Source organism: Rhinoderma darwinii, chromosome 13 (assembly GCF_050947455.1).
Source record: "Rhinoderma darwinii isolate aRhiDar2 chromosome 13, aRhiDar2.hap1, whole genome shotgun sequence".
NCBI lineage: Eukaryota > Metazoa > Chordata > Amphibia > Anura > Rhinodermatidae > Rhinoderma > Rhinoderma darwinii.
In genome coordinates, this window is record NC_134699.1 from 28,411,931 (window position 1) to 28,436,174 (window position 24,244).

The 24,244-nt window shown below is 40.3% G+C and overlaps 2 protein-coding genes across 9 annotated transcripts in view; one reads left to right on the forward strand and one right to left on the reverse strand.

Moving 5' to 3' along the window:
• Positions 1-24,244, reverse strand: part of EZH1 (enhancer of zeste 1 polycomb repressive complex 2 subunit) — a 519,099-nt gene that overhangs the window by 290,294 nt on the left and 204,561 nt on the right. The window contains exon 1 of one of the 8 annotated variants that reach the window (XM_075847034.1): positions 9,013-9,096. The exons of the other annotated variants lie outside the window; for them this stretch is intronic. The gene's annotated coding sequence lies outside the window, so the exon portion shown is untranslated. Of the gene's footprint in view, positions 1-9,012; positions 9,097-24,244 lie in introns of those variants that run through there. 8 annotated transcript variants of the gene reach the window in all.
• Positions 9,190-24,019, forward strand: VPS25 (vacuolar protein sorting 25 homolog). The gene is made up of 6 exons (XM_075847035.1): positions 9,190-9,332; positions 11,071-11,216; positions 14,216-14,269; positions 16,626-16,714; positions 18,758-18,833; positions 23,400-24,019. The coding sequence occupies exons 1-6, from the start codon at positions 9,286-9,288 to the stop codon at positions 23,510-23,512; spliced, it is 525 nt and encodes a 174-aa protein (XP_075703150.1). The 5' UTR covers positions 9,190-9,285; the 3' UTR covers positions 23,513-24,019.

Sequence of the window (24,244 nt, forward strand, 5' to 3'; positions counted from 1 at the left end):
TGCCGAACTCGACTGGGGGGTTCCACGCTAGTAGCACAGTGGCGTGATGTAGCAAGAATTTTGTCACAAAAAACTGTCGGAAGAGATGGCATAAGCAAAAGTGTCTAACTTGTCTAGCTAGATTTGCCTAATTTATCATACAGAATGCACCACTTTGATAAATTTGACACATCTTCTAACTGCTTTATCTAAGATTATACTGTCTGAAACTTAGTATTAGTAAAACTGACCCACTGTATTTTACAAAGTGTCTGACACTTTGTGCCATATACTGTACGGAACTTCTTTAACCCCTTCCCGACATTTGACGTATAACAATAGAATAATACGTAGAACAATACAGTGCAATATATTCAAATTGCAGTGTATTGTACCAGCCATCTAACGATCATCAAAAATGTAACATTTTCCCCTAAAGTAATGTCACATTTTTAATGTGCAAGCGAACGACCGTGCGCGCATGTGTGAGGGTGCGCACACGCTATCTTAAGCACAAACACCAAGTCCGTGTGTGTTCTCGCGGGAGGGAACACACCGCAAGCCGCCCTGACACTGTCCGCAGCTGATTGGACAGTGTCAGAGCGAAGACATCGCGCCCTTTTGCCTTTTAGTTAGTTAGAAACGCCCCATTGACAGTTCAGGGGCTTATTTACCTTTCGGGCGCCAAATATAACGGACCGATATTGAAATAACGGAGGGAGTTAGAAAAATAAATTTTACGTGGGACCGTGTTTGTGAAGCCTTTCCTATAACATGCTGCACATGTTTGGGGAGGTGAAAGGTTCTCTTTAAGAGAAGGTGTGTCATCCCCTAGGGAGTCAGACATTGTGGATGGTTTCAAGGTCATCGATGAAGTTAATACTTTCCCATCCAAAAGGGACTATGACCAGGAAATAAATCTCTTCCCTATAGAAAAAATGTCCAGACTCCTTAAAGCTATCCATTCAGATGAACGGGTCCAATATGATGGCCTTGGGGAAGATGGATTGCCCAAAAAAGTTAGGGCATTCAAAGTTGACTCCATCACCAAGAAATTAATAGTCAATGAATGGAAGTCTCCAGATAAAGGTCCCATTCTAAATAAAAGGTTTAAGACGATGTTCGTCATGGACGAGGAAAAAGATAAGGAATGGGGGGGGGAACCCCTAAAGTTGATGTTACGATTGCAAAACTCTTTAGACGTACAGTGGTTCCCAGAGAAGACTGTTAAAATTGTCATGATCCTATGGAACGCAGAATTGATAGCGCATTTCGAAGAGGGTACCTAACGGCCGCAGCTCAAGCAAAGACGGCATTAGCCTATTCTACTATTGCAAGGAATGTGGGATCATGGCTCGTCCAGATGGAGGAAGACATAGATAACGAGACGACATTCTGAAAAATGTTAAACATGTCTCGTTAGCCTCTGATTTTCTTTGCGACAACATGGTCCAGCAGTCCAGATTTGCAGCATGTGCAATGGCCCTATCAGCTGGTAGGAGATCCCTCTGGATAAAACCATGGTGGGCAGATGTGCACTCTTTGAATGCACTTTGCTCCATGGAGTTTCAGCCTAGTACGCTGTTTGGGGTGGAATTGGATTCCCTAATGGAGAGTCTATCTGATAAACAAGGAAAATCTCCCTCAGTCAGGGAAACGTAAATGTAAAGCCTCCTTTTGTGGCCAGCCTAGAGGTCAAAGCCGGGTGGGGAGACAAGATAGAGGAGAAAAATTCCTCCTCAACCAGCAAACAATTTTCCTAGAGAGGCGGCTGTAGACATCAGAGAGGTAGTGGAAGGAACCATCCAGCTCCTGGCAGGAAGCTGGATTTCTGACGCCAGAGAAATACCAGTGGATGTAGATTGTCGTTTTTCTACCCCCAATGGGAAAAAATCTATAAAAGACAGTTGGGTGCTAGACATAGTAAAAAATTGCTACAAGATAGAATTGATATCGCACCCCCCCCCCCCCCAGACAAATTCCTTGCCACTTCAAAATTTGCCAATATGAAACAGTCTCTCCTAGAGAGAGCTATTCTAGAATTTATAGACATGAAAGCTCTAGAAAAGGTTCCCACTGTGGACCTCCAGACAGGAGTCTATTCAAGAGTATTCTTAGTTCCAAAGCAAGCGGGAAAATGGAGAACAATAATTAATAGATCTCAGATATCTAATCAAGTATATACGCAAAACAAAATTCCGTATGGATACCATCCGCTCTGTACTCTCTCTACTGGACGAAGGGAATTTTCTCAACACAATAGATCTGAAAGATGCGTACCGAGACATAAAAACACTTGACAATACAGTGATCATTTCCAGAGACACGAGAGCCTCCCTAAAATGGTTGTTTCATCTAAAAAAAAGTCAGATCCTTTGCCCCCCAGTCGTGAGTCGATGGACGCGTCCAGCTCAGCATTGGGGAGCTCATATGGCAGCGTCAGGGTTCCTTTCCCTGTTATTTCACACCGAATAACCACCTCTGCAAGTTGGAAACTGAGGGCATGCGTGGAAGAAATATACCAGACAGAGAAATGTTGGTAGAGATCCTCCCTCAGTGAAGTAGGAAGTACAACTGAACTTTTATTACACAAAGAGTTTACAAAAAAATATTCTCTGTAGGAAGGTGGGACGTGCTTAAGCCCTATTGGCTCTATTCAGCTGTGACGTTCATCTGCACACTCCTCTTGCATTCCAGGGGCGGTGTCTTCCATAGGCGTGTCCCTGATGCAGACTCCATCTTGTTGCATAGATTCAAGTTCTTTGTGAAATATACTGATAATAATATATATATATATATATATATATGTAAGGATAATATTTTTGCAAACAATATACATGCTAATGATCCCTGACAGCAGGACAAATGGTGAAGGGCACCTGGTCTCCGACCAAGAGGTGTCTATCCTCAAATCGCAGAGAGATGCGTGCAGTCATGAGAGCCCTTACATAATTTCACCAAGCCGTCCAGGGGAAAAAGCGATCAGAGTTCGCTCCGACAATGCGACCGCAGTCTCCTATTTGAACCACCAGGGAGGCACCCGATCCATAGCCCTTCTTATAGAAGTGGCACCGATTCTATCATGGGCAGAAGTATATGCTCAACAGCTGACAGCTGTGCATATAAAAAGGGACCCTCAACATTATAGCAGACAGGCTGAGCCGCAACCTTCCGCTACCAGGAGAATGGTCTCTAAACCAAACAGGTCTACAATCAGATAGTGGAATACTGGGGTCAACCACAAGTGGACCTGATGGCCACACGAGAGAACGCAAAGGTGGACCTATTTTGCTCCCTGTTCAGGGCAGACAAGCCGTGGATCATAGACGCTCTATCCATACCACAGAAGTTCCACCTGGCGTACATATTCCCGCCCATCCTGATGATCCCAAAGATCTTACAAAAGATCAAACGGGAACAGGTCTCGGTAATTGCCATCTGCCCTTTCTGGCCAAAGAGAGCGTGGTTCTCTCTGCTCATGTGAATGAGCAAGGAAAAATTCTGGGTTCTACCTCAGATTCCATTCCTGGTGACACAAGGCAATCGCTATTGTCCTGATCTAGACCGTCTCCAGTTAACAGAATGGAGGTTGATCGCTCCCTTTTAGCCAACTCAGGACTGTCGGATACAGTCATCAACACCTCTTACAATCTAAAGGGGTTGCGACCAACAAAACCTATGGCAGGATTAGCATTTCTGAGATGGTGCAAAGACCACCAACTTTCCTCCTCCTCCCTATCTATCCAGAACATACTGGATTTCCTACAGGAGGGCTTCGACAAGGTGCTCAAGCCAGGCACAATAAAAGTACAAATATCTGCACTATCAGCCTTCTTAGGCAGGAAACTATCATCTGAACCCCTCATTCAGATATTCTTAAAAACAGTCCAGAAGATCAGACCAACAGTAACTGATCGTCCCTAAGTGGGATTTATGTGTGATGCTCAACCACCTCTGTGAACCCCCGTTTGAGCCCTTACAGTCGGTGGCATTGAAATGTATCGCTAAAAGTGTTTTCTAGTAGCTATAACAACAGCCAAGTCGGTGACATACAGGCTCTTGGATCGGCTGAACCTTATCTACGTTTTCTTCAGGACCGTGTCAGATGAGGACATTACCTTATTTTACCACAAAAGTGCCTTCATTTCAGAACATTAACCAACAGATTCAGTTACCCGTGTTTTGTCCAGAGCTATCAGAAGAATGGAAACTGCACTAATTAGATGCTGGTAGAGCCTTAAAAACATATATTCATCGAACCAAGGAGTTTAGAAAGTCCAATCATCTTTTCATATCATTTCAAGGCCAGAATAAAGGCTAACAATCATCTAAGTCCTCCCTGTCCAGATGGATAAGGGAGGTGATTACTATCTGCTACACACAGGCAGGCTTACAAACATTACAGAGCCTCAGACCTCACTCTACTATCTATGTCATGGGCAGAGAAAAACTGCATTCCAATTGATCAGATTTGCAGAACAGCCTCGTGGACCTCTCCACATACGTTTGTAAAACATTATAAGCTAGACATCAGAAGAGATAGAGAAACGGCTTTTTGTCGAGCGGTCATTTTTAATGGTGCAATTTTGTATTGTGTACTTTTGTGTACTAATAAAGATTGAATTTTTTTATTTTCATACTATTGGTAGTCTATGACTCCTAATGTTCTCTTGTTTTGTATAGGATGGCAACAATTGTAGCAGCCGCTTAACTCTAAAGAAATCAGAAAAGCAAAGGAACGATGCTTTGTGTAATCATTTCCTGACACTACTTCTAAACTGGGAATTATGGAGAAGAATCAATAGCTAAATAATGGGCGCTGCTTGCTGCTTGAGAATTCGCCACAAAGAAATGGACTTGAATCATCCAGCAACTATTGGTAACAACCTTTATTAAACAGAAATGAAGATTGGTAGGTGACAGTGTAACAGGCCCCAAACTATTTGCCTACCTGATGAATTTCACGGTACTCTCCGAAGTACCAGGACCCTTTTGGTATCACTTAAATATTTCAAAATGCTAGAAATACCCAGCACAGTGCCAGTATGTGAACAACACTTGGATTGGCTGGGACATGCAATCACTAAATCGGCTACTCTTTTGTCCCACTTTGTTGGATTTTCCAACTTGCAAAAATGTGAAGCGTTGAAAGGGTCTTGGCAGCTTGAAGAGAATCGGAACCTGCTTTAGTTAGAAGAACAATGATGGTAAATAGCTGATGTAAGCAGAGATGAAAGAAACCTTTTTTGTCCTTTAAGACATAATATGTCATAAATAAACATTGATATTCATTACTGAAAGCCTAAAAGGTGCTTTTTACCGACATAGAGCTTTTTGGGTTTTTTAATCATAAATAAGGCTACTAGGCAGACAACATCATCATCACTCACTTACTAGACTTGAAACTTAATTTACAAACTACTGCCCCCTGGTGATAACTAGAGTGAATTGATCAAAATGTTAATTAAGGAAAAATTTCTCTTGATTCTACATCTTGTTTAGCTCTCCAAACCTGAACGGCCAACCTGTGAAGCAACAGCAAACGGCGAGGAAAGAGGCTTAGTCTTTCCAAGACTGGCCACAGCGTGCCTATCTTTAAAGAGGCTCTGTCACCACATTATAAGTGCCATATCTCCTACATAATCTGATCGGCGCTGTAATGTAGATAACAACAGTGGTTTTTATTTTGAAAATCAATAATTTTTGACCAAGTTATGAACAATTTTAGATTTATGGTAATTCGTTTCTTAGTGCCCAACTGGGCGTTTTTTACACTCACACTCCCTATACTGCGGTAACGTTTCTGTGGGACTTAATCTCGCGAGATCACACCGTGCTGTGTGAGTAAGTCCCACAGAAACTTTACTGAAGTGTCGGGCGTGTGAAAAGACATTGCGTCCTGGCTGGAGGTGATGTCTATTCATTCTCAAAACACTTCAGTAAAGTTAATGTGGGTGTATGTGACAGCACAGCGTGATCTCGCAAGATCACGCTGTGCTGTAATTACAAATGGACATGAATGGAGAGAAGTGTATGACGCTGATTGGTCAGCGTCATACACTGGTCTTTACAACGCCCACTTGGTCAAAAGTTAAAAAACGCCAAGTTGGGCATTAAGAAACTAATTAGCATAAATCTAAAATTGTTCATAACTTGGTCAAAAATGATTGATTTTCAAAATAAAAAACAACACTTATCTACATTACAGCGCTGATCATATTATGTAGAGGATAGGGCATTTATATCTTCTGAATCTTTTCTGTGAGATTTGCAGCAAGGGAAACGAAATCTCGTTTACCGCCGTAATCTCGCGAGATTTAGTTTCCCTTGCTAGAAATCTCAAAGAAAAGATTCAGAAGTGTCAGGATTCTGAATACACATGACGTCCAGGCTGGATTTCATGTGTATTCATTATCAGGACACTTGATTAACGTTAATCTCTGTTTATGTGGCTGCACATCGCTGCTGTGTAAATCAATGGAGAGGAGTGTATGATGCTGACTGGTCACTGATTGGTCAGCGTCATACACTCCTCTGTACAACGCTCAGTTGGTAAAAAGTAAAAACACGCCCAGTTGTCTATTGAGAAAGTCATTAGCATAAATCTAAAATTGCTCATAACTTGCTAAAAAATGATCGTTTTTCAAAATAAAAACCACTTATCTACATTACAGCGCAGATCAGATTATGTAGGAGATAGAGCATTTATAATCTGGTGACAGAGCCTCTTTAAATAAACATACACTACAGTGGCATTACCGTAGAACACTAAGTATATATACAAAATATTGTGAATCATAATAGACACAATTCTATAATCATATTAATACAATCCAGACAAATACCTGTGATAATATAAGGCACAGGCTATACACACATACAAACACACTAATTAACATTTTTTTTTTAACAAAGTACAGAAAATATTAAACGTTTACAAAAAAAATCAAATTTTTTCCTAAAGTAACGTAAATAATAAAAAAAAGTAAACATAATTGGTATCACCGCGTCCATAAAAGTCTCAACTAATAAAATATCACGTTATTTAACCTGCCGGATAAGTGCCATAGGCAATAAAAGAAAATCACAATGCCAGAATTGCTGTTATTTTTTATTACATTGCTTCCCCAAACGAATAGAATAAAAAGTGATCAAACAGTTGTATGTACCCCAAAATGTTATTAATAAAAATGACGCCCCAACAAAAAACAAGCCAAGATACCACTCCTTCGAAGGAAAAATAAGTTATGGATCTTAGGAGATGGTGACACAAAAGGATTTTTTAACAAATAGTTTTTTCTTTGTAAAAGTAGTAAATCATAAAAAAATATATATCAATTTGGTATCGCAGTAATCGGATTGACCCGCAGAATAAATTTAACATGTCGTTTTTACTGCACAGTGAATGGTTTAACAACAAAACCTAAAAAACAATGAATCAATCTCAGATTTGTTTGTTTTTTACTTCTACCCCACAAAGATTTGTTTTTTTCAGTTTTCAAGTGCATTATACGGTACTTTAAATGGTGCCAGTAAAAAAACGACAACTTGTCTCGCACAACAAGCTCTCATATGTATATGACAGAAAAATAAAAAAGTTATGGCTTTTGGAATGCGGTGGGGGAACGAAAATGAAAAAAAAAAATCGAAAAAGATGAAAAACGATTGCAGTGGCAAGGGACTACGTTTTCCAGCTCTCCTTCACAGTTTACACAAGCACAGCGGCTCGTCTGTCCGCATAGATGGCTGCGCCTGCTAATACAGCCCAGTCCCATTCACTTGTCTTGTGAGACGACTTTACTGATGACTAATGAGGACCAAACATGGTAACTTAAGAGAAACATTGTGGAGTTAATAAAGTTACAAACATAATTAAAGAGTGAAGTAGTACACTGAAGCATATGTAGTAGAAAATTGGTAGTAATGTTGAACTTATGTATAATGATGGAGGATTCACAATATAGAAAATGTACTATAAGGGTATGTTCACACAGGGCGGATTCGCTGCGTAAAAGTACACATCGTATCCGCCTGGGTCGCCGCAGGGAATTTTGGCCGAAAAAACGCACCAAATTGTGGTGCAGTTTTTCGGCAGGAATGTCAGTTTTTCGGCAGGAATGTCCACTGCGGAAAACTACTCTAAGGCTATGTTCACACGGAGTATTTTGGGGGAGGAATATCTGCCTCAAAGCTCCAAACGGAATTTTGAGGCAGATATTCCTCCCCCAAAATACTCCGTGTGAATAGCAATGATCGCGCCGTTTTTCGCCCGCGGCCATTGAGCGCCGCGGGCAGAAAACACGCTTTCTCCTGCCTCCCATTGAAGTCAATGGGAGGTCGGAGGCGGAAGCGCCCGAAGATAGGGCATGTCGCTTCTTTTTCCCGCGAGGCAGTTTTACTGCTCGCGGGAAAAAGACGCCGACGCCTCCCATTGAAATCAATGGGAGGCGTTCTCGGGCCGTTTCTGCCGAGTTTTGCGACGCGGTTTCCGCGTCAAAAAACTCGGCAAAAGACCCCGTGTGAACATAGCCTTACAAAAATATAAAAAAATCATACTTACCCATAGCCATGCGTTACTCCTGGGAAGATGTCTCATCCCATGTGACCGCCGCCTGTGACACATGGGATGAAACGTCATACCAGGAGGCCAGTTGACTGCGCTATTGATTCCCTTCGAAAAAAGGAAACCTGCCGGAATGGTGACAAACGGAAACCATTAGCAATGTTTCCGTCACCATTGATATCAATGGTGATGTAAATGGAAGCTAAGGTTTCCGTTTGGCTTTCCGTTGTGGGGTTCACACGACGGAAACCTCCGACGGAACCCCTGAATGGAAAGCCAAAGCTGACGTGAACAGGCCCTTAATGCATGTATTGCATCTTTCAGCCAGCCGTGTGCCACCCAGTGTGAAAACTGTCTTTTCACTTTTAATTGACGTGTAAAAAAAAAAAGAAAAGTATATATATATATATATATATATATATATCTTTTACATAATGACTCGCGGAGCATGTTTCGTGCATTGAGCATACCTTGCACTGGTTACACAATGCCGGGAGCAGTGAGAGAAAGGTGGTGATAAGAAGTCAATACTTCACCTCAGACCTGAACGGCTCACACACCTGACTCATCCCTGTTACCAAGGCAACAAGTCGTTCCCGCCTGCGCCCCAAACAGCTCCACCCCTCATTCACTCTCCACCAATTAGTTCGCAGCACCGGGACGCGTAGTAGTCGGAACCAGGAACCTTCCAGCCGATGCGTCTCCTATTCCTGCCCGGAAGAGATTTTTAGTCGCGCGCTGAGATGGGGTTCGAGTGGCCTTGGCAATACAACTTTCCCCCGTTCTACACGTGAGAGACCCTCGTATTGTCGTGGGTGAATGTACTTTATGACACAGGGGAAGATTTAGGGGAGAGCACTTCTTGTTGTAGAGGTGCTACTCTAAATAGTTCCGGTAGAAACAAGGAAGTGGAATGAGGGTTAACGCTTTTATTGCTGGGTGAACGTACTTTTATCTGACGCCGCTCACAGCAATGTTTTTCACGCTGTGCTGTTTGAGTTGTACTTTTATACTGTATATTAGAGATAAGGCTCCTCTTATATATAGACTTTCTATTAGGTTATTCACAGTATCATTGCTATTTCATATGTTCAGGTTTAAAAGGGAATTCCAATATTAAAATTGATCTGTCATATATTTGAATGTTACGTGATGATTATGGAATCAGACAAGACGTGATGTCATTGTTAATGTTTTTTCTGTCAAGCACTGTTTTTTTGTTTTAGCTGGCATGAAAACCAGATGGAGCTGTAGCTCTAGGCTAGATTCACACAGCGTTTTGCTGCCTTTTTTTATGGCGTTTTTGTGAGAATTTTGTGGTTTTTTTTTACTGTGACCGGATGTTACACTGTCTATAATAAAATATCAAATGCACTACACACAATTTTAGTTTTGGTGTGTGGCGATTTTGTGGTCTGCGCCTTTTTTTAAATTTTTTATCCCAAACGCAGCATGCTCTGGGTATGGCATGTTTTAAGACGTTTATCCCATAGGCTTCCCTATAGGACTTTTACAAAATGACACCAAATTAAAAATGGCACAAAAAAAGATGCATGTTAGATTTTAACACCGCTAACGTTTTTAGAAGCAGTTTTAAACGTAAATTGTGTGTGTGTGGAGGACGCTGGGCCCACCACTAGCATACTTTACAGTATGACATTGCATTGTATAGGACTGATAACATAAAGGATTCCTTTCTATAGTGTAGTGTGATCACATCCCTCTTCTTCATATGTTATTACACCTCTGTATTGCCACTTGTAATGCTGGTGTTCCCTAATGTGTCAGTGACCCCCTAGACCTAGTAATCTAATGCATTTGCAAGCACTATATTACTATTGCTACTCCACTGGGCCCATATTTGACTATTTCTATGTTCTTATCTGGAAGATTTCACCCTATGTGTTACATTAGATATACTGATAAGTATATTATGCCACAGAGTAGAAATACCATTCGAATGAGTACTGTGACAGGGGCAGTGTATATTGTGTCACATTGAAGTAAAAGTGACAATAAACCGGGTAATGTTATATTTTTCAGTCCACTTAGCAAGTACTTGTTACATGTTCCCTGCTATGGTCCTAATCCACATTCCTAAAGTGGACCTGTCCACTCTCCTGATATATTTGTTCTCATAAGTACCCATGTTTTCCATGAAATAACAATGCTGGAGCATTTTTTTTCTTGAAATACTGCATTGTGCCGTTCCTCTTTTGTTCCTCCTGGAAATTTATGAATAAATTGACAACTGGGTGGTAACGTTTTCACTGATTGGACAGTGCATTGTGGGACACACCCAAAGGGAAATAGTAACACACAGTCGCCATTTCCAGGAGGAATAATGAGAAGAATCAAACAATGCAGGGTCCTGAAAAAAAAATGTTCCTAGACTGTTATTTTATAGGGAATAGAAGAAGAGCTGACCGGTCCTCTTAAAAATACATATTTCTTTTTTATGGAAATGGTTGGAAGAATCCCTTTATGATGATGATGGCTCTTAATTCTTACTTATTAATTTTTTGCAGGTTACAGCCTAATGTTGATACCAGACAGAAGCAGTTATCAGCATGGAGTTCCCTAGTCTTGTCTTACTGCCGCCATAACAAGTTGTACACTATGAATGTAATGGAGATACAAGAAAGTCCTTTGTTTAACAACAAGAAAATACAAAGTATCCTTTTTTACTTGGACAGGTTCCTATGTAAGGGCTTCTTAACCCCTTAGTGACCAGCCCATTTTAGGCCTTAATGACCAAGCTATTTTATTCGTTTTTCTATAGTCGCATTCAAAGAGCTATAACGTTTTTATTTTTTCGTCTACATAGCTGTATGAGGACTTGTTTTTTGCGGGATTAGTTGTGCTTTTTAATAGCACCATTTTTGGGTACATATAATTTTTATATTAACTTTTATTAACCTTTTTGGGGGGATTATAAAAAAAAACTGAAATTCCGCCATTGTTCTATGCGTTTTTAAATTGACGCCGTTCACTATGCGACGTAAATAACATGTTACCTTTATTCTATGGGTCGGTACGATTACGGCGATACCACATATGTGGAGTTTTTTTTATGTTTTACGACTTTTGCACAATAAAAACACTTTTGAACTAAAATTATTTGTTTTTGAATCGTCGCTTTCCAAGAGCCGTAATTTTTTTATTTTTCCATCAATGTAGTGATTTTTTGGGCTTGTTTTCTGCGGGACAAGACGTAGTTTTGAATGGTACTGTTTTGGGGTACATGGGACTTATTGATTCATTTTTATTATGACTTTTTTGGGGGGCAATGGAAAAAAATTGCAAATTCGCCATAGTTTTTTGCGTTTTTTTTTTTACGGTGTTCACTTTGCGGTTTAAATTACATATTAACTTTATTAATGGAGTCATTACGGTCGCGGCGATACCACATATGTGTACTTTTTTTTTTTTTACACTTTTACTAAATAAAACCACTTTTTATGGAAAAAAATGGTTTTATTTATTTTTTTACTGTACTTTTTATTAATCTTTCTTTCACTTTGATGACTTCTTTTATTAGTCCCACTAGGGGACTTTACTGTGCGATCTTCAGATCGCTGCTATAATGCTTTGGTATACTTCGTATACCAGAGCATTATTGCCTGTCAGTGTAAATCTGACAGGCAATCTGTTAGGACGTGCCTCAGGCATATGTCCAGGGCAGACATGGGGGCTTTTATCAGTCCCCCGGCTGCCATGACACCCCATCGGAGACCCGCGATTGCATTCGCGGGCCGCCGATGGGTGACAGAGGGAGCGCACTCCCTCTGTAAACAAAGTTAAATGCCGCGGTCGCTATTGACGGCGGCATTTAACGGGTTAAACGGCCGCGATCGAAGTAAACTTCGATCGCGGGCGTTGGAGCAGGAGCTCAGCTGTCATCAGACAGCAGAGCCCCGGCTCCTGCCTGCACGGGAGACCCGTGCAGGACTTAGACTAGGCTGACGTGAAAAGGCGTCAGCCTAGCCTAAAGCCCATTAGTGAATCACGTAAAAAGGCGTATTAGTGGTCACTAATGCTCCAGCATAGCTGTGTAAACCACTTCATGATCTGAAGTGAGGGAATGTGGATGTGTACTATTATTGTTGGTAATAGCATAAGTAATTGTCTAACCAAATACTAGTGTATATTTTCTGGTACGCATTTGGCCCTCTAACTCGACTAGTAGGTTTAAAATTACCAGTGATGGTAATTTCGGAGCAGTGACAAATGGCTTCAGGTATCCTATCGAGCACATAGTTACATAGTTGATAAGGTTGAAAAAAGACACATGTCCATCAAGTTCAACCTAAACTGCTACCGTGTTGACCCAGGGGGAAGGCAAAAAAGCCTATGAGGCAGATGCCAAGTGCCCTATATTAAGGGGAAAAGTTCCTTCCTGACTCCAAGTATGGCAATCAGATCAACGTCCCATCCCCATAATCTAGTACCCATAACTTGTAATATTATAGTTTTCAAGAAAGCCATCAAGGCCCTCCTTGAACTTGCTCAATGAAGAAACCATCACAACATCCTCTGGCAGAGAAATCCAGTGTCTCACAGTAAAGAATCCCGTCTGTGACGGAGGTGAAACATTTTTTCCTCTAGACGTGGTGCATGCCCACCTGTCATGGTTACAGGCCTAGGTGTATAAAGATCATAAAACAGATCTCTGTACTGTCCAGTTATATAGTTGTAATTTGATCGACCCCTTTTTTTCTAAACCTGAATAACCCTAAATTTCACATTGTGAACGGCGTCAATTTAAAACGCATAGAACAATGATGGAATTTTACCATTTTCACCATTTATTTTTTTTCATTCCCCCCCCAAAAAAAGTTAATAAAAAAATTGTGTACCCCAAAATGGTGCCATTAAAAAGTACTGTACAACTAATCCGGCATAAAACAAGTCCTCATACAGCTATGTCGACTGAAAAATAAAAAAGTTATAGCTCTTTGAATGCGACTATAGAAAAATGAAAAAAATAGCTTGGTCATTAGGGCCTAAAATAGGCTGGTCACTAAGGGGTTAAGATGATGAAACTCTAATTTAACCTCTTCCCACTGCAGCCATTTTTTTTTAAAAATCCTTTGCCTTCCAAAAAAGTATAACTTTTTTTTTATCTTTCTGTTGACCTAGCCATATAAGAACTTTTTTTGTAGCGGAACTATTTCTGGTTTTTAATGGCGTAATTTAATGCAACAAATAATGTGCTGAGAAACTTTTCAAAATGTTTTTTTGGGTTTCGTTTTTAGAACAATCACCGAGCAGTACAAATGAATTCTGCTGATCAAAACAATTCCAGCAAAGCCAAGTTTATATAATTTTACTTTTACAAAATAAAAAACATTTGATAACAAAAAAGTGTGAGGGCTTGAAGTTTTTATTGGTACAGTTTTGGGGTACATACGAATTTTAGATCAACTTTTATTCCATTGTTTTGGGATGCTCCATACACCCTCCCTCCTATAACGTACCTGTAAATGTCGGAAAAGGCGTTAAAAAAAAATTATTTTGTAAAAATAGTATCTTCTTGAAGTTCTGGATTTTCATTTTTTTTTCTAATCAAAGCGTTATTATTTTTATATAAACAGTGTTCACGTATTTTCATTAAACGTGCAAAATTGAATATCTGAAATGTAGAACTCATTTGTTCTTGACATTGTCCAGGAAAGCTGTCATTGGAGTCTGTGCAGGTGATCTTAGAGGAACTCAGGAAAAAAGGTGTGTTTGTTCACATAGTAACATTACCAGTAGTAACTTTTTTTTCAGTTTTTCTTTACATTTTACTTTTCAGTAAGAATCTTTTTGAATTTCTCATACTGAGATGTAATACGATGGTGCTATGTTATAGAGCATCTCTTTAAAGGGAATGTGTTGCCAGCAAAACATGTTTTTTTTTTTTTAGTTAAACAATTAGTGTATAGGTGATTAAACATTGTTCTAATATTTTTTATTTTTTTCACGAGTCAGGAAATATTATAAATTGGATTCAATTTATAATATTTCCCAGCACTGGTCACTAGATGGAGCAATTCCCAAAATTGCAGCATTGCATGTGGTAAAGCAACCACATTGCTTTATGCTGCAAAATTTGGAAAAAATCCCTCGCTCTAGTGAGCTCTCAGAATCCCCCCCTCCTTTATCCTGGCTAGTGCCGGGAGAAACGAGGGGTTTGAACGGTCTAACCTCCTACACTGTGTGTCGCCATTTTTTGAGCTAACACACCGTGTAGAAGGTTTACATACACTAGTAAAACACACTGAAACACGAACATACATAGAAATCACTTACCTGCTCCAGTCGCCTCCGGTCCGTCCGCTCCGTCTGCTGCTGCTGCTCCATGTGCACAAGTCCGGAAGCCGCGACCGGAAGTAGTAATCTTACTGTCCGGCCGCGACTTCCGGTCCACAGGAAAATGGCGCCGGACGGCGCGCATTTCAAATCGGACTGTGTGGGAGCGGCGCATGCGCCGTTCCCACACACACGGTGTACACCATAGTGGATGGAACGGGCCCCGTTCGCAGTCCCTATGGGACTGGAGCTGCCGTATTCCATGTCTGTATGTGTCGTTAATCGACACATACAGAAATGGAAAAAAAAATGGCAGCCCCCATAGGGAAGAAAAAGTGTAAAAATAGAAAAAAGTAACACACAAACAGACAAATAAATATAAACGTTTTTAATAAAACCCTAACATAAAACTGATATATAAAAAAAAAATGTTGGTGACACTGTTCCTTTAAGGGGTTGTCCCAATTGGATTAACCCTCCTCAGATTAGAACCGTCTCAGCGATCAACTGATTATTGTGGCTCCAGGTCCTCTAATTTACAGCGATCACCTGGAGTAGCTGTGTATGGCCACTACTGCAAGAGAAATGAATGGGTGATCGTGTAATACTTGGTTATGCAAAATCTGCCTGCATTGGAGTTGCTCTTTGCAGCAGCTCTCCTCCCTATTTTATAGAGGGCGGTGGATCGGAGTCCCCTCTATGACAAACATATACCCTAATAGGGAATTAAAATGTGGTATATCAAAAATAGAACAACATTGGTCTTTATGGTTGTCAAAATGAAAAATAACAATACAAATAATATTGATTCATGTATCTAGATACCTGTAAACAAGGATACCGTTTTAATAATGTAACCTTCAATCTACATTCATGCTAAGCTGCATATGTAAAGGCCGGATTAACCAAGGTCCATCTTTACAGCAGGATCAATTTTGGCAATGTTTTATTAGGACCGTTCAGATTTTAGATCACAACTTTCAGATCTACTACAGAGAATAATTGAAAAATGTAATTATTCATCTCAGAAATGTCAGTCCCCAGTAAAAAACATATATGATCTCACTATATAATGTTTATTAGCCTTATCTAATTGTTTTTGTAGAGCTCAAGCAGAAATCATAGACTTCTTGCATATTTGGGCTCTTTCACTCACACATTATGAAATATAGCTGTGATTGATAATGAGGGGAGTAATGTCCCTACATACTTCCTATCACAATTACATGAAAATATTGAGGGACATGACAGTCTGTTTTAGACATGGGAAAATTAACATTTCTACGGCCGTTTTCTGCAAAAAAGTGCTAGCTGTTTGAGTTGCTTCCTCCGCTCTCGCCATTAAAAATAAAGTGGGCACAGCTTATCAGAAGGGTGTGGCCGTCCACAGTCTGATGCATTTACTATAATTTACGCCAGAAGCTGCCGTAACGTATAGCAGAAGCTTATGCCAGCTCCTGGCAGGCGTAGATTTTATTTAGTGTAGCACGGACAGCCGAAGAGGCGACAGATTTATTAAGAGACGTGTACCTCTCGATAAATTTATCGCATCTTACTCTAGATTTTTATTTTTTTAATAAATACTGGCGCAGTCCTAATACATCTCCCCCATTTAATTGTGGGTTCCTTAACTGAGTAAGATAGGTTTGGAAAAGTTTGCTACGAACTAGACACGTGTCGGCTATGTTTGCTTCAATTCATTGAATTGTGTTATAGGATAAGGGGTTAATTTTGTAACTGTAATGCCATATATCAACTACAAGCTAATAGTATATTTTTTTTGTAGGTAATTTAGAATGGTTGGATAAAAACAAAACCAGATTCCTAATAATGTGGAGAAGGCCCGATGAGTGGGGGAAAGTACTTTACCAATGGGTAAGTAGATATAGCGTTTTGCTACCTAGGTCTTCACCAACTTTTACAGATGTTCACTATATAACTGACAGTAACTACTTCTATTACCATCGATTCCCACATTGATCCTGGCTAAACATGTCTATTATTTTAAGGCTCTGTTCGCACTGCACTTAAACTCTACGTTTTGCAAATAGGAAGTGCTTCAAATCTATCTGCCAATGTGCTTATCGACTGGTATACACTGGTTACTTACTTTTTTCCTTTTTTTTTAAACTGCATTGAAAAGTGTGGTCAACAACGCTCTTCAATACAATTAGATCCTGTAAAGTAGAACACATGGTATGTGTGTGTTTTCAATGTGAGTCAATGCTAAATTGATCTAGAACATACATTTGGCAGCACACTTCAAATATCTATGATGAAGGTTTGCCCCAAGCACAGTGTCAACAGAGCTTAATACAACATGAGCGGATAAGCAAGTAGTAGACATATTTGGTTCCACTTATATCCTGTAGAACTAATGATCCGACAGTTTAAAATTAATTCTGTCGTGTCCTTATTTATCCAGGTGGTAGACTGCGGAGTGTGAGTGCTCCATAGACCTTAGATTGCATTAACAAAATATTATGTTTATGGCCAGATTAACATTTACATACAGTATCTCCCAACTCTCTCCAATAGCAGATGTTGGGGGGAACTAGGATGGGACATGTTAAATTTCAACATACCCAATCCTATATTCTACATATTTTGGGTCTTTCTCCTTCATCCTTCCGCTTTCTTTAAATGCACATTTTCTCTCCCCATACTAGTTGAGTGGGTGGGTGGGCTCTTCCTGTTGTGATGTCGGAGCTGTCTGTCCTGAGTCAACCAGACATCTCCCCCTTGCTGCACCTCTTCCATGTCTAGTATTACACTAGATGGATATTCTGGTGATCCAGGAGAGTTCTGAAAATGTACACAAACAGCAGGCTAGGAAAAGGGAAATACAGGCTGCTGGAAGGTGAGGAAGATGCCAATGTCCCCAAATAAGATGAATTGCAAAGTTTAGATTTACATTAATGTTAACCTTTTCCTGTCCATTTACTATCTTTTGACGGCAGGCAGTGCAGGTCCCCAGTCTACAGCAACATCTTTTGTTGCCGCTGTAGATAAGGCATACGATTGCTACTGGCTCCCAGCTCCTGTAACAAACAGCTCCTGAACATAGAGCAGCTTTCTGCGTACAGCTGGGATAGTAAAAAATTCAGACCCCAGCTGTTTAACCCATTGATCGCTGCAGTCCGTGACCACGGCTTGATCAAATGGCAATCCCCTCTTCGATTGCATCACTGGAAATACGATGACATCATCAGAGACTCGGGGAACCCTCTGCAGTCAGTCCTGGGGTCCTAGAAAGGACCCCAGGGCTGTCTGCTCAGTATACCTGCTGTTCGGGCACACTATGTGTTTCCCTAACACAGCCCGTGTCATAGTGACACAGTGTAATGCATCAGCATACAAGAGTATGCTAGCAAATTATAAGTAAAAAAATAAAAGTGTAAATAAAGTTATCCCTTTTATGGTTTAAAAAATATGTTAAAAAAAAAGTCACTTTTGCATAAAATATATTTTATTGCCCATACTTTACATAAAAACAAAAAACCTACACATATTGGGTATCTACACAACCGTAATAACCTGAAGAATTAATTTGACAGGTTATTTAGCATGAAATGTGAATCGGCTAAAAAATAAACAAATAAAAAAAGCCAATGCCAAAAATAGCTTTTTCCTACGAACACACACCACAGAAATAAATTATATAACTTACACAGTAAAAAAAAAAATGATACCCCCAACAGCGCATCTCCTGCATAAAACAAGGCCTTGCCCATGAAAAAATAAAAAAAAGTTATGGCTGCTGAAAGGCAGAGAGGCAAAAACGAAAGAATTTTACGGGTCATTAAGGCCTTTTTCAGGCCTGGTCATTAAGGGGTTAAATAAAATAGTATCTGTATTTATAAATATACATTGTGTACACTGTTTTAAATCTGCTACATAATCTTTGTTTCCACCAAGGTTTCTAAGAATGGAATGACCAATTCTGTGTTTACACTTTATGAGTTGATTAGTGGAGATGACACGGAAGGAGAAGGTAAGAAAAACACTTATCAGGGGTTTTGCCTCGAACGAAAGTGCACCTAAATGTACTCCTTATTTGAAGCTAATACTTACATTGGAAATATTTAAAAAAAAAAATGTATGCATCCCGAGTTATTGAACTTACAAGCTCCGAATAGCGCCCCCTTCAGTTTCTTCATGTGAGTCTTTGCACGTCATTTTAGTGATGTATTCAAGAGGACACGCGTGTGCAGTAAAACACACTGTGTTGCTTGACCTATCATTGAACTATCGGCGTGCTGATTCCACTCCTGTTATAAGGTTCTCTCTTGTACTCAACTTTTCCACTGATGAGAAAGGAGAGAATGCACAGGAGAGCCGGGGAAATGCAAACTAGTACACTGTGCATAGGCAGAGAGTGTACTATGTGCAGGAAAAGCCGGAGCACAAATAGAAGTGACAGGCTATACTGTAATAGGCTGGACAACGTCACCTAGGGACAATACTGTACTTGCGCGATACTGTTTGCATTTCCCCGGCTCTCCTGTGCTTTCTCTGCAGTGGAAAATCCGAGTACAAGAGAGAACCTTATAACAGGAGTGGAATCAGTGCACCGATAGATCCGGCGACACAGTGTGTTTTACTGCGCATGCGTGTCCCCTTGATTTCATCACTAGAATGATGTGTAAAGACCCACATGAAGAAGTTCAATAACTCGGGATGCATACATATTTTTTACATCCAACAGGGAAAACTATTCACTTCAAATAAGGAGTGCACTTTCACTCGTGGCACAACTCCTTTAATGTTGCACCTTCTTTGTAACCTGCAGCGTCCCGTATTGCAGATTTGATAAGTATTTTGCATCAGTATTTGTAAGCCTAAACAAGGGGGAAATCTAAGGCTGGGTTCACACGTGGCGGAATTTCACTTAAATTCCGCTGCGGACACTCCGCAGCGTTAATCCGCAGCGGAGCCGTTTCTGCATTGACTTCCACTTCTATTTAGAAGTGTTCGTTTAGACGATGCGTAACATTCCGCTGCGGAGCATAGGCTGCGGAGCGGAATTTGGTGTCCGCAGCATGCTCTGTCTGTTGCGGAGCAGTGGCGGACTCATGGCGGAATTTCTCCATTGACTTCAATGGAGATTCTAAGTTCCGCAATGAAGTCCGCAGCTGTCATGCACATGTTATGTGTGCTGCGGATACGTCTTGCTTTTTTGCCATGACATTTCTTCATTCTGGCTGGACCTATGTATTTCTAGGTCTACAGCCAGACTGAGGAAGTCAATGGGGCTCCCGTAATGACGGGAGCGTTGCTAGGAGACGTCTGTAAATAGTCACTGTCCAGGGTGCTGAAAGAGTTAAGCGATCGGCAGTAACTGTTTCTGCACCCTGGATAGTGACTACCGATCCCAATATACAGCAACCTGTCAAAAAATATAAGTTCATACTTACCGAGAACTCCCTGCTTCTGTCTCCAGTCCGGCCTCCCAGGATGACGTTTCAGTCTAAGTGACGGCTGCAGCCAATCACAGGCCAAGCACAGGCTGCAGCGGTCACATGGACTGGCGCGTCATCCAGGGAGGTCGGGCTGGATGCCGAAAGAGGGACGCGTCACCAAGACAACGGCCGGTAAGTATGAAATTCGTTTACTTTCACTAGGGAAAGTGCTGTCCCTTCTCTCTATCCTGCACTGAATAGGGAGAAGGGAAGCACTTTTCCCGCAGTCCGCAGCAGCTAGTCCGCATCAATTTACTGCACATTTTGTGCAGATCCGCAGCAGAATCTGCAACGCAGATTCTGTGCGGCATTGATGCGGACAGTTGCGGAGGAAATCCGCCACGTGTGGTCATGCCCTTATGGAAAGATTTACACTTCTCTTCTTGGCATCCACTCCGAGTTTGGCTACAAAATGCTAATGTAAAATGTTGAGAAAATCTGCAATGTGTGAATGAGGCCTTACAGTGATTGTTAGAGATTTTCCTAAACCACAATTTAGAAATGTACTGTATTTATTTCCTGTTGCATTTTTATGTAGCACCAATATACTCCAGAAGCCTTACATAGATTCACATCACTCGTGTAATGTGATTATTAGAACTGGTCAGTTTACAAGGAATTGCAATATCAAATTATAAGCTTGCACCATCAGTGTTTTGCAAATTCATGAGTTGGATAGAGCCTATTATCTGTTGCAGTCTGTATTTTGTCTATGGGCTCCGAGTTGGAAGCCCCAGGGCAAAAACTTTGGAGAGGGAACCTCCCCAGTAGAAGTGACATATACTAGTCCTTCTCAATGAATTAGAATATCAACAAAAAGTTAATTTATTTCAGTAATTCAACTCTGAAAGTGAAACTCATTATATAGATTCATTACACACAGAGTGATCTATTTCCAGCATGTTTTTCTTTTAATATTGATGATTATGGTAACAGTTAACCCCTTAGTGACCACCAATACGCCTTTTCACGTGATTCACTAATGGGCTTTAGGCTAGGCTGACGCCTTTTCACGTCAGCCTAGTCTAAGTCCTGCACGGGTCTCCCGTGCAGGCAGGAGCCGGGGCTCTGCTGTCTGATGACAGCTGAGCTCCTGCTCCAACGCCCGCGATCGAAGTTTACTTCGATCGCGGCCGTTTAACCCGTTAAATGCCGCCGTCAATAGCGACCGCGGCATTTAACTTTGTTTACAGAGGGAGTGCGCTCCCTCTGTCACCCATCGGCGGCCCGCGAATGAAATCGCGGGTCTCCGATGGGGTGTCATGGCAGCCAGGGGCTTGATAAAAGCCCCCAGGTCTGTCCTGGACATATTCCCGTTAGGACGCGCCGGAGGCACGTCCTAACAGATTGCCTGTCAGATTTACACTGACAGGCAATAATGCTCTGGTATACGAAGTATACCAAAGCATTATAGCAGCGATCGGAATATCGCACAGTAAAGTCCCCTAGTGGGACTAATAAAATCAGTCATCAAAGTGAAATAAAGATTATTAATAAAAAGTACAGTAAAAAAAGAAATCCTTTTTTTTCCATAAAAAGTGGTTTTATTTAGTAAAAGTGTAAAAAAAAAAAAAAAAGTACACATATGTGGTATCGCCGCGACCGTAATGACTCCATTAATAAAGTTAATAGGTAATTTAAACCGCAAAGTGAACACCGTAAAAAAAAAACGCAAAAAACCATGGCGAAATTGCAATTTTTTTCCATTGCCCCCCAAAAACGTCATAATAAAAATGAATCAATAAGTCCCATGCACCCGAAAACAGTACCATTCAAAACTACGTCTCGTCCCGCAGAAAACAAGCCCAAAAAATCACTACATTGATGGAAAAATAAAAAAATTACGGCTCCTGGAAAGCGACGATGCAAAAGCAAATAATTTTAGTTCAAAAGTGTTTTTATTGTGCAAAAGTCGTAAAACATAAAAAAAACTCTACATATGTGGTATCGCCGTAATTGTACCGACCCATAGAATAAAGGTAACATGTTATTTACGTCGCATAGTGAACGGCGTCAATTTTAAAACGCATAGAACAATGGCGGAATTTCAGGTTTTTTTTATAATCCCCCCCCCCAAAAAAAGGTTAATAAAAGTTAATATAAAAATGATATGTACCCAAAAATGGTGCCATTAAAAAGCACAACTAATCCCGCAAAAAACAAGTCCTCATACAGCTATGTAGACGAAAAAATAAAAAAGCTATAGCTCTTTGAATGCGACTATAGAAAAACGAATAAAATAGCTTGGTCATTAGGGCCTAAAATGGGCTGGTCACTAAGGGGTTAATGAAAACCCCAAATTTAGTGTTTCAGAAAATTAGAATATTATATAAGTCCAATTTCAAAAATGACTTTTAATACCGAAATGTTGGTCTACTGAAAAGTATGTACAGTATATGCCCTCAATACTTGGTCAGGGCTCCTTTTACATGAATTACTGCATCAATGCGGCGTGGCATGGAGGCGATCAGCCTGTGGCACTACTGAGGTGTTATGGAAGCCCAGGTTGCTCCATTTTGCACTATTGGTTATATATATATATATGTGGTATATATATATATATATATATATATATATATATATATATATATATATATTTGCTAAAAGCTGCATAATTACCTCTTCTGCCACATTAAAACTTATATAGTTAGTGGTATGATTTACATTTTTTCCAAAGTCACGGAAGCAAGTGTCTTGCTACTGGGCATGTCTGAGAAGGGATAAGGAGTAAGATGGGTAGTGGAATCTCCTGGGCAATTCACCCTTTTGCCCTCCCTATAGTTTGGACTTGTAGGAAGAGTTACATTACCTGTGGCTCCCCTTATCAATTATCAAATTACTTTAACTTAAAAAGTGATTCAGATAATGGAGATATATTCGGCATTAACTATTAATGCAATTCTTTAATATATAAATGCAGCTTCACATAAATTAGGAAAAGAGTAATAAGTTCTAAATAGGGCGGGTTTATATCTATACAACCAAGTAAGGCAGAAAAAGACCTAGGAAGAACTTTGGGTTCAATGGGAGGATACTAACTATATGCCATTTGTGTGCCATGCTTCCAGGTGATGATTTTAATATTTATTGTTACTTAGAATTCCATGGGTTGGATGAAGCCATGCTCCTCAGATCATTGGAGGCCCTGCAGCTGGAACACAAAGCGGAGATCATTACTCTAAATGACAGCAAGGGTGTGAAATTCTTTTAATGATCAATATCCCAGCCCTGTCTGACTATTGAAAGGACCTAGAACTATTTTATAGCAGGAGTATATTGTATTCTCCTGTCATCTGCTGGACATTTGTGTATGTTGCAAGTTGGAAGACACAGCCTTGTGACCGTGGTACTCGCTGGATGTTTCCGCTAACAGATGAGGTCCCATTTTTACTCTGCATTCATTGTGTATGTGTGTATATACAGCAGTGATCTGGTAACACTGCTTTATCCTTACTTCTTGGAGAAAATATATCAAGGCTGATGTTTAACGGCTAAAGAGTGTTTGATGGGGTGACAGAAGCTTCAATTTATATTGGATTATATTTGCCAAAATATCAGCAACCGGTCATTTTTAGTTTTGCTTACTGATTGACCTTCGCCCTTCAACTATTTTACAGATCTGGCATTTGACAGGCAATATCTTGCATTTATAGATTTTTATTTTTTTTGGAAGGTTACCCACTTGATAACTCTATGTACATAATAAACAGGATCCACCCATCTGTCTGGTATTACTTATTTAAAAATAGTGAGATAAGGGATTGAAGGGTAGTTTTTATTTTTTATTTTAAAGTTCACTAGCATCTATGAATTAAAGGGGTCAAACTAGAAGGCTGATTGGCTGAGAGACACTAAAAGGTGGAGCTCTCATCATGGTGGACGGCAGACAGGACATTTATATGGGCAGCAGTCAATACTCTTAGTGGCCAACAGATTAACTACA

Excerpts from the sequence above, each read along its gene's own strand:
- VPS25 (XM_075847035.1), top strand. The coding sequence starts at position 9,286 with ATGGGGTTCGAGTGGCCTTGGCAATACAACTTTCCCCCGTTCTACAC. Across the intron at positions 9,333-11,070 it reads AACTTTCCCCCGTTCTACAC|GTTACAGCCTAATGTTGATA; the intron begins GTGAGAGACCCT and ends AATTTTTTGCAG. Across the intron at positions 16,715-18,757 it reads GGAAAGTACTTTACCAATGG|GTTTCTAAGAATGGAATGAC; the intron begins GTAAGTAGATAT and ends GTTTCCACCAAG.